This window comes from Haliotis rufescens, unplaced genomic scaffold (assembly GCF_023055435.1).
Source record: "Haliotis rufescens isolate VD_foot unplaced genomic scaffold, xgHalRufe1.0.p SCAF_63, whole genome shotgun sequence".
NCBI classification, from domain to species: domain Eukaryota; kingdom Metazoa; phylum Mollusca; class Gastropoda; order Lepetellida; family Haliotidae; genus Haliotis; species Haliotis rufescens.
This window is the reverse complement of record NW_025964354.1, coordinates 2,227,309-2,241,425: the sequence shown is the minus strand read 5'-3', so window position 1 is coordinate 2,241,425 and position 14,117 is coordinate 2,227,309. Positions and strand designations below refer to the sequence as shown.

Below are 14,117 nucleotides of genomic sequence, written 5' to 3'. Positions count from 1 at the left end.
CAGTGACTAAACAACAATCCAAGCAGAGGAAACATATCACGTGTCTTTCTCAGAAGGCCAAATCTTTTGCATCACCTGGGAAGGTGATGGCTTCGGATTTCTGGGATTCCAATGGAATCGGGCTAGTGCTACCACCTGAAAGGTCAGACAGCTAATATTATGACAAATAGTTATGACGACTGCGCGAGAATATGAAGAATAAACGTCATGGGAAGCTCCTTAAGGTATAGGGGCGGTCGGGTAGCCCCGTGGTTAAAGCGTTCGCTCGTCACGCCGAAGACCCGGGTTCGATTCCCAACATGGGTACAATGTGCGAAGCCCATTTCTGGTGTCCCCCGCCGTGATATTGCTGGAATATTGCTAAAAGCGGCGTACTCACTCACTCACTCACTCCTTATGGTATAGTTGCTTCACCTGGACAATGTGCATATGCACAAGCTCGCTGTCGTAATAGCTACAAAGCGTAAAATTGAACGGTCTGACAAGCATTATGGAAACGATGAAGACGCCATTTTGGTGTGGAGGGTTTTGTAGATGGGCAGAATGAAACTCTCAAGCATCGTTGGCAGAAGCATGGACATCGGAGAGGATTATGTTGAAAATTTAAACTGACACCAACAACCAATTTTAATTACACCCACTCACCGTGGGAGGCCACGCCCTGTCTTTTCATGTTGGGGCACCAAAAGACTCCAGCCCAGATGTTACATGTTTGCGCTTGGAAGTATCTCTCTTGGTTTGAAATGGGCTGGTATGTCAACATACTTCTCTTCAATGGCTCCGTGACGTTCTGAAGAAACTTATCCAAGGGCAAACCTGAGCTGACTGGATATCCTCTAACATCTGGATCTAAATGAGCTGTGAGTGAAACTCAGCTGCACTATTCTCATGTCGACTCTGGGGTCCAAGGGTAGATATTCGTCTAGGTTGGAGGAATGACATGCCTGACGCCTGCAGTAAACACAGTTGATGTAGGCGTTGGTATTTAGCATCTACTTCTTAACAGTATCAGTCCTTTTGAATTTGGTCATGTCGACTTGCATTTCAGTCGAGAGATTTAACAATCTCCTGATAATCTTCAACGATGTTAGGAGGGGGCTGGTATTTTGTAGTGAGACCTGTTAGAGAGAAGCCCGAGTCTAACATCTTGTTAGCTTGCGATGCCTTCAAAGACTTGTCTACCTTCTTAATGATGTTTTCAGTGTACGACGGGAAAGGTAGAGCACAGAATCCCACGTAACGGTATGCGAAGGGAAACGTCTGGTAGGCCTTACAACATCTGTAGGAGTTTCCTCTACTCGTCTTCAGTCATGTTATTGATAACTCGAAAATTGATGGCTATACCTTCTGAGACGATAAGTCCGTCGCGTAGAGTCCTTTTCATTTGATATCTGATAAGAGGGTGATTTTCAGGACTGTTTGCTAATGACCCTTCGTTTGTCATGAGTGTCTACCGACACAGACTGACTGGAAGAATAGCGACCTCTGGTTGACGATGATCTGTCACTGATTAATGCAGCGTTGAAGAATCAGTATCCTCGTGCTGAGTGGCTGTTTTCTTTCATTTCTAGATGTAAGACATTTGTCAATTAAAAACACTGATGTTTTCAGAAAACTCCTTCAGGTCAAAGGGAGCGCGTGGGTGATTTGGGTTTTACGCACATCAGTGGATCGGTATCCAGTGAGGCATGCTTGCTTTGTACCCTGGGGCTGGTGGGACGGAAACGAGATCCCCATCGTCGCCGTCTTGTCACCCACGTGCCTCTCAGTGATTCATCTTTAATCAACCTAGGAAATGACACTTTATCTGATTTCTGTCTGTTATTGGTAGTTATTACAAAAGATGTTTGCCTATCTTGACTTCCGATTTATGCCCACGGTTTCAGGAAGTTTTAGATGTCTGCAGAAACAGCTCGAGTCTTGTGTACACGTTCTGTTTGCATGATTGGAAGCTAGGGTGAGGATCGTTAATCACGTGACCAATGGCGCACCTTGAGCACACACCCCCGCCGGCGTTATAGAATGAGTTGGTTGGTTGGCTGGTTTGTTGTTTAACGCCGCACTCAGCAATATTCCAGCTATATGACGGCGGTCTGTAAATAATCGAGTCTGGACCAGACAATCTAGTGATTAATATCGTGAGCATCGATCCACGCAGTTCGGATCGATGAGCGTCCATCTCCCACAATATGTGCCTTAACTGACCACATACGAGAACGATCTTGTTTCACATACTCCCTAAACCGTAGATACTGCTCTCAGCTTATCCTTGTCTATAAGACGATCTACAGAGGTTACAGTGTGAAATGACCAATTGTGAATTAGATGTGATCAAAATTGTTTAATTTTATATTTTGGACACACAGGAAGGAAGTGACGTTTTCCGGCCTCACGCATACACAGTTGATAAGGTTAGGGTTTACTGCTGAGTGCGGCGTTAAACAAACCAACCACAACTATCAGATATGTTGGCAGTGAAGAGGACGTCTGTTAAAATAATCTGAAGATTTTAGAGTGTTTGCAACCAAAACAGTAACTTATGACGATGGCGCAAAAGAGGGAGTGTATTCAAAGCAATTATGGGCTTCACACATCGTACCCTTGTTCGAAATTGAACCCAGGTCTTCCAATGAGTGAATGCTTAACCACTAGGCTAAACCACTGCCACATAAAAGGCTGTGTGGCGTAGGTCAAAGATGTTTACATTAATGAATCATACAAACAATGTGAGGACAAACCTCTGAACATGTTGAGGGCAATCTTGGATTTGAACCAACTCTCAACAGATCACATACTGACAAATACTCGCAACATCTTGACCTGAAGATGTAAAATGTCAAAGCAGCATCTCTGAATCCCACTTAATTGAAGACAGGGTCTGTGTTTTCTTCTGGTAGCAGTTGTGTAGGTTGAGTATTCACCACTGCAGATATATTTTCACTTGGGCAACATGTAGTTAACATCAAACACAACAAACAAGTCCATTGTGGAAAAGAACCACTGTATTTCTTGACTCATGGAATTATTAAACATCAGGAATAAAGTACCTCAGTTATATGCTATGAACAATTGCAACAAATATAAGCACTTTCTATATTACTCAACATTTGATAAGAACCAAATTAGAAATTTAAAGGTGTGGTTCTTAGCAAATGGTGAGTAGTATATTATATACTAGGAAAATATTACACATCAGGTGAAACACACATCCAGTTATTTTCAGTCAGAATTGGGTTTAATTGAGTGTGCAAATGTCTGTGCTGTAATCAGACCTAAGAAATATCACAGATAACCTAAGAGAAATCTTGACAAGGTGCCGACATTCATTCCTTGCCATGAGTGGGCGACTCATCTTGGGCTTTACGCTGTTATGTATTTTCAATGATATAACAGCAGTTTTCACTTCACATGTGACATATTTGATGTTTATGTCTGTGAATCCACAACAAACTGTGATGACTCAGCTGGATACCAACCTACAAACAGATAACCTTCTTTGACTATCTGCCACCTTTGTTCAGCCACATTCCAAGTTAAGGTGTCTGCAACCACAGCGACTGACTGTGTTACGTGCTACCAGAGCCACCTTCTTGCTCAACTGTGTCTAGGTATGTGCAACCACAGCGACTGACTGTGCTGTGGGCAACCACAGCCACATCGACCTTTCTGCTCAACTGTGTCAAGGTAGTGCGTTACGTGCAACCACAGCCACATCGACCTTCTTGCTCAACTGTGTCAAGGTATGTGCAACCACAGCGACTGACTGTTACGTGCAACCACAGCCACATCAACCTTTGTGTGTGGACACAACCACATCCCACAGTGACCTTCCTTGCAAGCACGAAGGCATATGGTCTGTTCTTACGTCAAAACCTCATGTCAGCAGTCATGTGTGTTATAACATGGTTGAAAAGTTCTAAGGCTTATCAGGCTAAACTACTGATTTATTCTTTTCAAAACTTGGTTAACTGATCCCCCAAACCAGACGTTTATTAATGAGGAAAAAACGAAACAATTCTTATTTGGTGAACAGGGGGTGTAAACCTTTTTGTTTCATCCTAACAAGACATTCTTTGATATCACATAAAAATATACTTTTAAAAAAAAGAAGAAGTTTTCTTCAAACCACAAGGCCTGTGGTTCAGGAAAAAGAAATCTGAAACATTTATTAAAAGAAACACGGTGTAAGGATGGTTTTATCTGATTGTTTCAGGTTTTATTGCCCCAACAAATGTAGTCAGTATTCTATCAACATGTCATCACATTCTGGCTGAAAATCACCCACATCTTCAAACACACATAGATCAGGTAATTGTTTGAAACTAATACATTAAATAACTGTTACATTATGTACACTGAGTTGGATTAATTATTTACATAATCCTACAAAATTTGTTAGAAAATGGAGCAACATGATTTGCCCAAAAATCAAGCTAATTATCAGCACTATGTAACACAATAGTTCCAGCTGGATGTCAGGACAATACCATGTGCATGGTCAAGATGTGACAAGGTGAGGTGAAATGGGGTTTAACGTCACGCTCAATATTATTGCACTTATATATAGCATATGGCGTGTGTGAGTGTGTGTGTGCTGCTTGTACTAGTCCAGGCTAATGTCAATTTAATAGTGCTCGCCCACTGAGATACCATGTTGCAGTTTAACATGACTACCCCACTCAGACACAGTATACTGAACCCGAGACACCAGTCTTTGTTTTAGCCCCTTATGCCAAGCGCCAGGCAAGGTGACAACAAGTACCATTTTTTAACCTCTCTTGGCATGACGTGACCAGGGATCGACCACCCAACCTTCCGCTCTCCGGGCAGACGCTCTACCAGTAGACCACAGAGGGGGTGAGACGTGACAAGAGATTATCACTGAGGAACAAGATACTGAAACTCTCTTGGTAATCAGGAGTAAGTGAGTTGGCTTCAACACCACTTGGAACTGTTGGTGTTAACACCTCTGTTTATCAAACCCACAAGCAGTGGGCTGACCAACCAAGGATGCAACTCTGCAAAGCAAATTATTGTTCCTTAGACAACTGGGTCTCCCATTCCTCCCGCAAGTGTTTTATTTACCCCCATTTTTAGGAGAGAAATGGAGGTAGTGGTCCTTAAATAACTTGATATCTTGTCTGTATCTATCATTTATGTTAGTCATTACTGGCATCTGGATTCCAAAAAGCGCAACAACTATCAGTCAGATCCCCATTAAAAATGATCTATGTCAGATGTACAATACTGTGTAGGGAGTCGTAATGTATTCATTTGGTCTTGTGATTGAAGGGCGTGGGTCAGGGATAGACAATGAGGGAGTGTGCTGGTGAATGTAGGGACACTGCCACAGTGAGCAATAGAAAAGCTGTATCACTGCAATCTGTCATTGAGCCCGCATCGCAAATCATTTGTCGAAAACAAGAGCAGAACTCAAGGGTCTGGTATCACACAATCTAAGTGATCCGACTCCCATGCGTCAACATTACTTAAAGCAGTTGTACCTCGACGATTGTGGTCATCCAGCCAAATACCACCACCACTCAGTACCCATTGTGACCCCCTGACCCCCATCATAGTCGCCTCTAAGGCTCGTGGTTGGATCATAAACCCCATTTTACCTCACCTCTTTAAAAAAACATGTTTTTGTTTCTTTTGTTTGTTTGTTGTTTAACGCCGCACTCAGCAATATTCCAGCTATATGACGGCGGTCTGTAAATAATCGATTCTGGACCAGACTATCCAGTGATTGACATCATGAGCTGCGATCTACGCAATTGGGATCGATGACATGCATCAACCAAGTCAGTGAGTCTGACCACCCAATCCCGTTAGTCGCAAAAAGCATGACCCATTTGGGATCCATATTCTACTTTTTCAACACAAGGAACACTTTCAGGGCAGAACTTTATCACAGCACCCAAAAAGATTCTGGAATACACTTCATTATCTAGGAGCAATTCTACAAAGTGAACTCGAAGCCTTGCACTTACAAACATTATCAACATGTCGCCAACACGGCATGCAAAAATAACAAAATCACACCTAGCTTGTCCTCAACTGCCATTACTCAATCCAGCATAGGAGTATCTAAATGCAGGAACACTGGACACCAGAAACAAAATATAAAATGTTAGATCTAGCTGATATGGCAAACTGTAGAGATTATACAGGAACACAGGATCATACATCTTCAAACTCAATAACGTCACACAATATTAGCATACAAGCATACAATATGTACAGATTTTACATGTCGTACAGTAAGTCACCCATCTATGTTTCATTAAAGCTATGAGTTACAGTTGCTGTCAAACTATCACCTAGCATAATATATCGAAGCTGGGATCACGATATGAGAATGCTCTCTTTGATGATGATTTTCAATTGAAAATTTGAAAAATAATCTATTTCTAGTAAATTTGTCTTTTTAAACTTTACACAGCAGTGCAAATACTCATAAGAATAATGAATGAATCTCTAGGTTGCTATGGCATGAACTGCGTCAAGGAGAAGTTCGTCAAGAATGTTCCCATGTTTCCTGCATCACGATGCTCTGTTCTTGTTCTGTGTACAAATCAGCATATTGACTGTAGAAACAAGGGATGGAAATTAATGCTTGACCGTAGGCCCAAGGCCAGTCGAAATTACTTTGGGCTAAAAAATTATGTCTACTAGCCCTGTAACTTTTTTTGACATAAGCTGTAAATTATCTATCACCCTATCGGTTTACCCTCTCAAATTGCTGCGATAAACATTTGGCACAATCGTTCAAGTCTTTCTTGTAATGAATAATGTACACAATTTTCGAATTTACCAACCTATACATTGTCACTGAACCTTAACAACAGAATGTGCTTATGGCAAATAAAAGATTATAATTTCAAAGTCTTCATATTTTATCATATTAGTAACCTTTACAGTGAAAAACTCCCACTAATCCATTGAGTTAATTTCCATCCCTGTAGAACCATCTCTCTGGTGAGGCAGATCAAACCTAAGTCCATCTGATCCTAATATTCTGCCTGCCACATCTGGTGATAATGTTCAGACAAGTCATAAATGTGTTCCTAAAACAGACCAAAGAAAAGTCAATTTTCCAAGTTGAAGAAGAGTTACTTTCTGGGAGAATTTTAGCCATAGCTCAGACTTACAAGAAGCTTCTTTCAGGTCATTTTCACCACATATTTCTGCATGATTATCACATTTAGCACAGATCCAAAACCAGGTATCTTCAGAGAACACGAAACAGCAACCATGGGGGCGTTCTTGAAGTGAAAGCAGCTCTTCCCTCCTTGTAAGTTCAGTACCGGTGATACGTATCAACTGCTTACTTCCTTGAAACACACTACACACAAGCTAGCAGGGTTGTGAGCAGAGATATTCACACCACTATACCTCACATATACATAGGCTAAACTGATCTTCTGAACTCAACTGTTTTTACAATATTCACAGAAAAAGACTGTTTAGTTAATTCAATATGGTGACATTATCTCATCGTAAACAAAGCTATAATTTGAAGGTAACGTTCTCGGATCTTAATAAATTTCATAACTGATTCTTCCAAAATGTTTTCCGAATTCTGCAGATTCCTGAAACTTGCTATTTTCAAGTTCCTCCACCTGCCTTAAAGTGAGGGCGTTTCTTCAATGCTGTACTGCCATGTGTTATAATGGTGATGCACTGATAGCATTAAATGCCTTGTGGTGTCATGATCATCCCAACAATGTCTTATTTGTAATGCAAACTGGCAGTGGTCACACATGCAACAAGTAACTGCAACACAGCTAGGATTTCAAGTCACATGACCATCTGATGCCATGTGACTGTCACATAATCCATGTCATGTGACGTGGCTAGAACATCTTATGCATTTGACAACATGCGTGTCACATGACCATCACATGACTAGGACGGGGTACATTGTAGTCTTTCAGGGTCCTCAGCCTCTTCCTCATCAGAATCAGAGTCGCTGTTTTCGCTGGAACTCGACACCTCTTCCCCTTCTTGACGCAACTGATAAAAGGAAGACAATAGTTTCACTTAGCAACTGCTGACCCAAATAATGAAATTATTTGTTTCAGTCTGCATGAAATGGTTTGATTTAGCAGGGCTTGTCTAACCTCTCCTAAAGCAGTATTGCCGGAGTCAATCAGGAAGTCGGGAACAACTGGGCAGGATAAATATTTCATCTGTAAGTGTTGCATAAGGACACTTCTTTCACCACTTAATTTTTTTCTTATGGCTTTAAACAAAATAAGGGAGAAAACACCAGGCACAGGCACTGCATATTATAATGGTAACGCTATTTTTCAGGGCATTATCATTTGCAGAAGCCCGAGGTCTTCTATTAACTGCTCGACGAAGGAGAGCAGTTGAAAAGACCGAAGGCTTCTGCAAATGACAATGCCCTGAAAAATAGCGTTACCATTATTATAGCTAAAATGGATGGAATTTGTTATCAAATAAAAAGAAACAACTCTATCGGTTTTGAAACATTTACTGCAATCAACACGAATGTCACTGACCTACTTTTACAAATATGGAAATGTCATAGAACAAACCAGATGACGTCACTATTCAATGTGACGTCACCTATCCCTATCCTATGACGTCATCATGATCAACATTCCGATGTCCGGACACAATCACACACAATCAGCAAGATCACTGAGTTTGACAAATCCTCATCTAATCAGCTCTGAAAAGCATGCAGTACTGGGGGACCTCTTCTGCCATGTCCTAGAACAGAGATTGCCGAAATACGAAACCTACCCTCCTCCTGGCTGAGCGCCGGAAGTGGTGCATGATAAACCACAGCATCTGCCCATCGATCATCTCCGGCTCTTGCGTTCTCTCCTCATCTCTCTCTTTACAGTTCCGCTTCACTGCCTGCAAATGTATGTTGCTTGTTGTTTAACACAGCACCCAGCAGTATTCCAGCTACATAACGATAGCCTGTAGGTAATAAAGTCTGGACAGGACAACCCAGACAGGGATTTATTTAAGCTGAGACCCCCACAAATAAAGGCTTTGAGTCCCTGATCCAGTGATTGATATCATGAGCACCTCTTGAAACATGTAGATCACCCTACACCTCTAATTGTACAGTTGGGGAAATCTGGTGTAACGTGGAGATATGTCTGGATCAAATAATTTAGTGATTGATAAACAATCAATACGGTCTGGGGACGGTGACAATCACTGAATCTGAGCACTCGATCCAGCGCAGACTGCCGGGGATCTATCCTACCCCGAATCTCCACTGTGAGGCACAGGGAGAGGAACTCAACAAAGTGGCATCTGGTCGGGACACCAAAGCACAATGACATGTATCGTCTACAGTACAATACAGACATCTGATTCCGAAACTCAGTTCATCATTTCATTGCTTAGTTTCTGTTTCAACTGCAGCAACTTCCGATTATACGAGAGGAGTGCTTTGACTGGACACATGCAAGACATGTCCGTAACTAGGTGTAAGGCCAAATAATGGCCCCCTTTTTGAATACTAGTGTCTGTGAAGGTTTAGTCCATGTGATTTTCTTTCATAGATTGGCATATTATTCAAATGAAGTAAGCAAATTGACAACAAATACGAACAATTCATGACATTTGGCCGCTGTGTATATTTACCTTCCTCAGTCCCTTCAGTCGGGTTGGTTCCTCCGCTGTGGGTGCCCAGATCTTGACATCATGGTCTAACCCACTCGTAGCCAGGATCGGTGCGAAGGGATGGGGCTCCAGCACGTTGATCTGATAACAAAAACAAAGATGGTCAGAGACATTTGTTTGTTTGTTTGTTTGTTTGTTGTTTAACTCTGCACTCAGGAATATTCCAGCTGTATGACGGCAGCCTGTAATAAACGTGTCTGGACCAGACAATCCAGTGATTGATATTGCGAACAACGATCCACGTCATTGGGCTATGATGACACCCAATCAACCAAGTCAGCCTGGCCAGAAATTCATTTGGTTGCCTCTTACGACCAGCAAAGGCAGCTGGGATTGACTTTAACCCGGGATCCACACTGGGTGAAAACTGATAACTCTCAGTGGGATTTCAAAGCTTTAGTATCAGTGAACAGGGTTTGATGATGGGAAACCAAGTCCTACCCAGTTGTTGATCACTTGCTTGATAAAGGTACAAGCACCTTTACTGAAAAATTGCATAAAAACAGAAGTTGAAACTGGGGCTGCAACGAATACACTATGAGGCGAATACGATTCATATCACAAATATAGGGTAACAAATACGAATAGTATTTCACAATTACAATAACAAGTCAGCAGTTGATGTAGTATTTATTATATTCAGTGAAACAATAACGTCATAATTTATTTGACATGGTTTGTTAATTATTAATAAATTATGCATCTATATACTGCACTTATCCAGGTACTAGTATCTGCTCAAATGCGACAATGACCAGTGACAGCAATACTATCAGATTAAATATTATTAGAGTGTTGTTATGGATATTTTTAGGTACAGGGTATGTAAATATACATGATAGCATATTCATAAATATTCGATTCTAGTGGCCATGAATAACAAATTCAATTCATGAATGGTTACGGTTCGATTCACCGAATACGAGAGTGAATCGTAAGAGCCCTAGTTGAAACCTATACTAATACCTTGTCTTTAGGTGAATCAAAGTCTTGGTTTTGTTGGCTTCTTGTTTTATGTCACACTCAGCAATATACCAGCTTGGTGACACCAGCTATGTGACACGTGACACCAGCTATGTGACACGTGACACCAGCTATGTGACACCAGCTATGTGACACGTGACACCAGCTATATGACACGTGACACCAGCTATGTGACACCAGCTATGTGACACGTGACACCAGCTATGACACCAGCTATGTGACACCAGCTATGTGACACCAGCTATATGACACCAGCTATATGACACCAGCCTGTTCATAAACGTGTCTGTACTAGACAATCCTGAGAATCAAAACTCTTAGTGTAATAAATCCATCATAATGAGTATTTGATTGAACTCACCACACCTCCTTCATCGCCTTCCATGAAGTTGACGATCTTGGCCGTCTCCTTGTCCCACAGAAACACATGGCCGCAGTCACTGCCGCTCACGATGTACTCACTCTTAGGCCCATAGAAGTTCACTCCCTTCACTGAAACACATGCCCAACATTGCAGCCAAACACCATCACTCTTAGGCCCATAGAAGTTCACTCCCTTCACTGAAACACATGCCCAACATTGCAGCCAAACACCATCACTCTTAGGCCCATAGAAGTTCACTCCCTTCACTGAAACACATGCCCAACATTGCAGCCAAACACCATCACTCTTAGGCCCATAGAAGTTCACTCCCTTCACTGAAACACATGCCCAACATTGCAGCCAAACACCATCACTCTTAGGCCCATAGAAGTTCACTCCCTTCACTGAAACACATGCCCAACATTGCAGCCAAACACCATCACTCTGCATTCAAGTGGGGACAGAAAGTTCAACAAACTTGTTCAGTGATGATATTAGCCTACTTATCCTCATACAACAGAGTGCAACTTTCTTTCTTCTTTCTTTGATTCTCTAACACAGAACCAAACGAGGTACCTCTCCACCATGCCAGACTAGAGTTACCTCCCTTTTAGCCCTCATTTTCCAAGCTCCTTCCCAGCACGTGACACTTTCGTTACACTCTCGGTAACATCGCTGCCACCAGTGTGGGCGCGGCCATGACAAGAATCTTGGAATTTGCCCTCTAATCCCAAATGTAGTAATGTTTATACTTTTGTTTATGTCTTTGGGAATGCAATCATAGTGAATTTTGAACAAGTTTACGACTGACCATATTTCCCAGATGAATTTAACTTTTTGTTTGTTTGATCAGATTGGATCGAGATCCAGACGAACAGAAAATCAACCAAATTTTCCTTACAGTCTTACTTTACCAATTACATGATAGTTGTTTCGAAACAGAAATTCAAACTGACAAACAAAGAAAATAATTTAGAAGGGGTAAGAATATTCAGCGTCACAGCAATCATCACTTGTTTGTAAACATAACGGTCAGTCGGCTGCAAGTTAAACTCCAAGCATGGTTGTGGCCACCTTTCACAGTAGGGAGTTTTGACTGGTGGCAGCGACAGTATAGAGAGCTACATGAACGGGCTATCGCTGTGAGGAACTTACCTCAATTTCCTCTCATCTAAAACTCTACGACATCGGACAGGGTTAGGTTGTGAGGGTCATCGAAGTGTTGTCTCAGACTAAGTTTACTACTATCATAAATATACAACTGTTTTGAAATTATTCCTTAAAATGACACAGCATAGCGCAAAGTATATCCCACAGAGGAGTTTCCCAAAATGGAAGCTCTAAAACGGGTCTCACGTACCCTTTCTTTGGGAATCAGTCAACTGGGAAATTCTGTGTTAGGTACAAATTATCTCAGTTCATCTGCCATCATCAAGTGTGAAAACAGTGAACGCTGTCCCGATATGAGAAAGATTTTACAGTGCCAAACCTGTGTGAAAGTGCAGCCTGAGGTCATTAGGTCCTACAATCTTATCATGCTTCTATTGGAGACACATAATGTATTATTATACCTCTCGTGATACTGCTACAACGTATATTACACACACTAAACGAAGCGTCACCAGAACAACCAGCTACTGCCAGATATCTAACTTGGTCATTTATTTGTGGAAGTTAATAATACAAACTGAAGATGATGAATTAAATGTAACACAGTCCTTAGAACCCTTGCTGGAGCACTAGTCTACACAACTTGCTATTACTGAGACTAGGGCCGGGATGGGTCACTCGGGTACTCGGGTCAGGTGGGTACTGAGAAGGACCCGGGTACCCACAGAACTACCTGGACCCGTGGTTGGTCATGTGATATATTGTTTAATGACAAAAATGATCTTGAACTATATCGTTACACCACAAGTCACTAATGTTGGCATTTCTTTCTGACAATGCACCCAGACGTTTATATGTTTGAATAAAGATAAAACTTCAGTCAACTTCAATGCATGCATGACCAGATCGTTTTATACGTCTCTAAATACATTTTATCCAGGGCTACAGTCAAACCATTCCCAATCGGACATTTTGTACCTATCTGTTGAGACCTACAGTGGGTATCCGGGTAGGGTCAGGTAATAGGTGGGTTTGTCCCTGGGTAGTAAATATGGACTCCTTCCAGCCCTAGTGAGTGAGTGAGTATGGTTTTACGCCGCTTTTAGCAATATTCCAGCAATGTCACGGCGGGGGACACTAGAAATGGGCTTCACACATTGTACCCATGTCCAGGAATCGAACCAGGGTCTTCGGCGTGACGAGCAAACGCTTTAACTTCTAGGCTACCCGTCTGCCCCCTTCCCAGCCCTAATTGAGACAAATATTCACACCCAAATATTAGGTTGAACACACAGATGTACATAAATACAACTTTCTATTGCCATGCCACCAACAATGTGATCATAAACTCATGCAAATATATAAAGTAGGCTTCAGCTACAATGAATGAACTGTTACTAAAAAAATGATACCTGTAGATGCCATCCATTACATTGTCACATTCACAGTTACTGTAAACATATTTGTATCTGCTGCCTAAGAACATGTTACCATATGGTAGTAGTGCTACCTTGAAAAGATAGTTGTCTTTCATGATAAGTTTTCGATCTACAGGTGACAGACAAGCAAACATTAAACAAATAATGAGAAAGTGATCACTACAAACATGAAATGAACAGGGGACGTACCTGTAGCGTTATTGCGATGACCGCGGTACCTCTGTGTGAACTCTGCCCCGTCGGAGTGGAAGTTGTTGAACAGGTAGATGTCCTCATCATTGTATGTCCCCAGCACCTCTACAACCACACAGAGAGAAGGATGCTCAATATCACTTTATCCAGTTCATTATTCTTTCAAACCTGTCAAGGAAACCTGCTTTGCCACCGAACTAAGACAGTCTTCCGAAAAATGCCACTGAGATATTGAAGCACCATCAATGATAACAGGGGAGGTCTCGATACAGATATAACATGATACAATACGTATCGCGATACAGAAGCCACGATACAATACACATACTGCATATACAACAAGTTTTATT

The 14,117-nt window shown here is 41.7% G+C and overlaps 1 protein-coding gene across 3 annotated transcripts in view; it reads right to left on the bottom strand.

Annotated features, from left to right (window-relative positions):
* Nucleotides 1-14,117, bottom strand: part of LOC124150188 (DDB1- and CUL4-associated factor 8-like) — a 30,894-nt gene that overhangs the window by 371 nt on the left and 16,406 nt on the right. For 2 of the 3 annotated variants that reach the window (XM_048386952.1, XM_048386953.1), the window contains 5 exons: nt 13,765-13,872; nt 11,024-11,154; nt 9,640-9,759; nt 8,779-8,895; nt 2,985-8,019 (listed from right to left, as the gene is read on the bottom strand). In XM_048386952.1, coding sequence (XP_048242909.1) covers nt 7,912-8,019; nt 8,779-8,895; nt 9,640-9,759; nt 11,024-11,154; nt 13,765-13,872 — 584 coding nt within the window. In that variant the 3' untranslated portion in view covers nt 2,985-7,911. Of the gene's footprint in view, nt 1-2,984; nt 8,020-8,778; nt 8,896-9,639; nt 9,760-11,023; nt 11,155-13,764; nt 13,873-14,117 lie in introns of those variants that run through there. The other variant, XR_007218849.1, reaches the window with a different exon arrangement.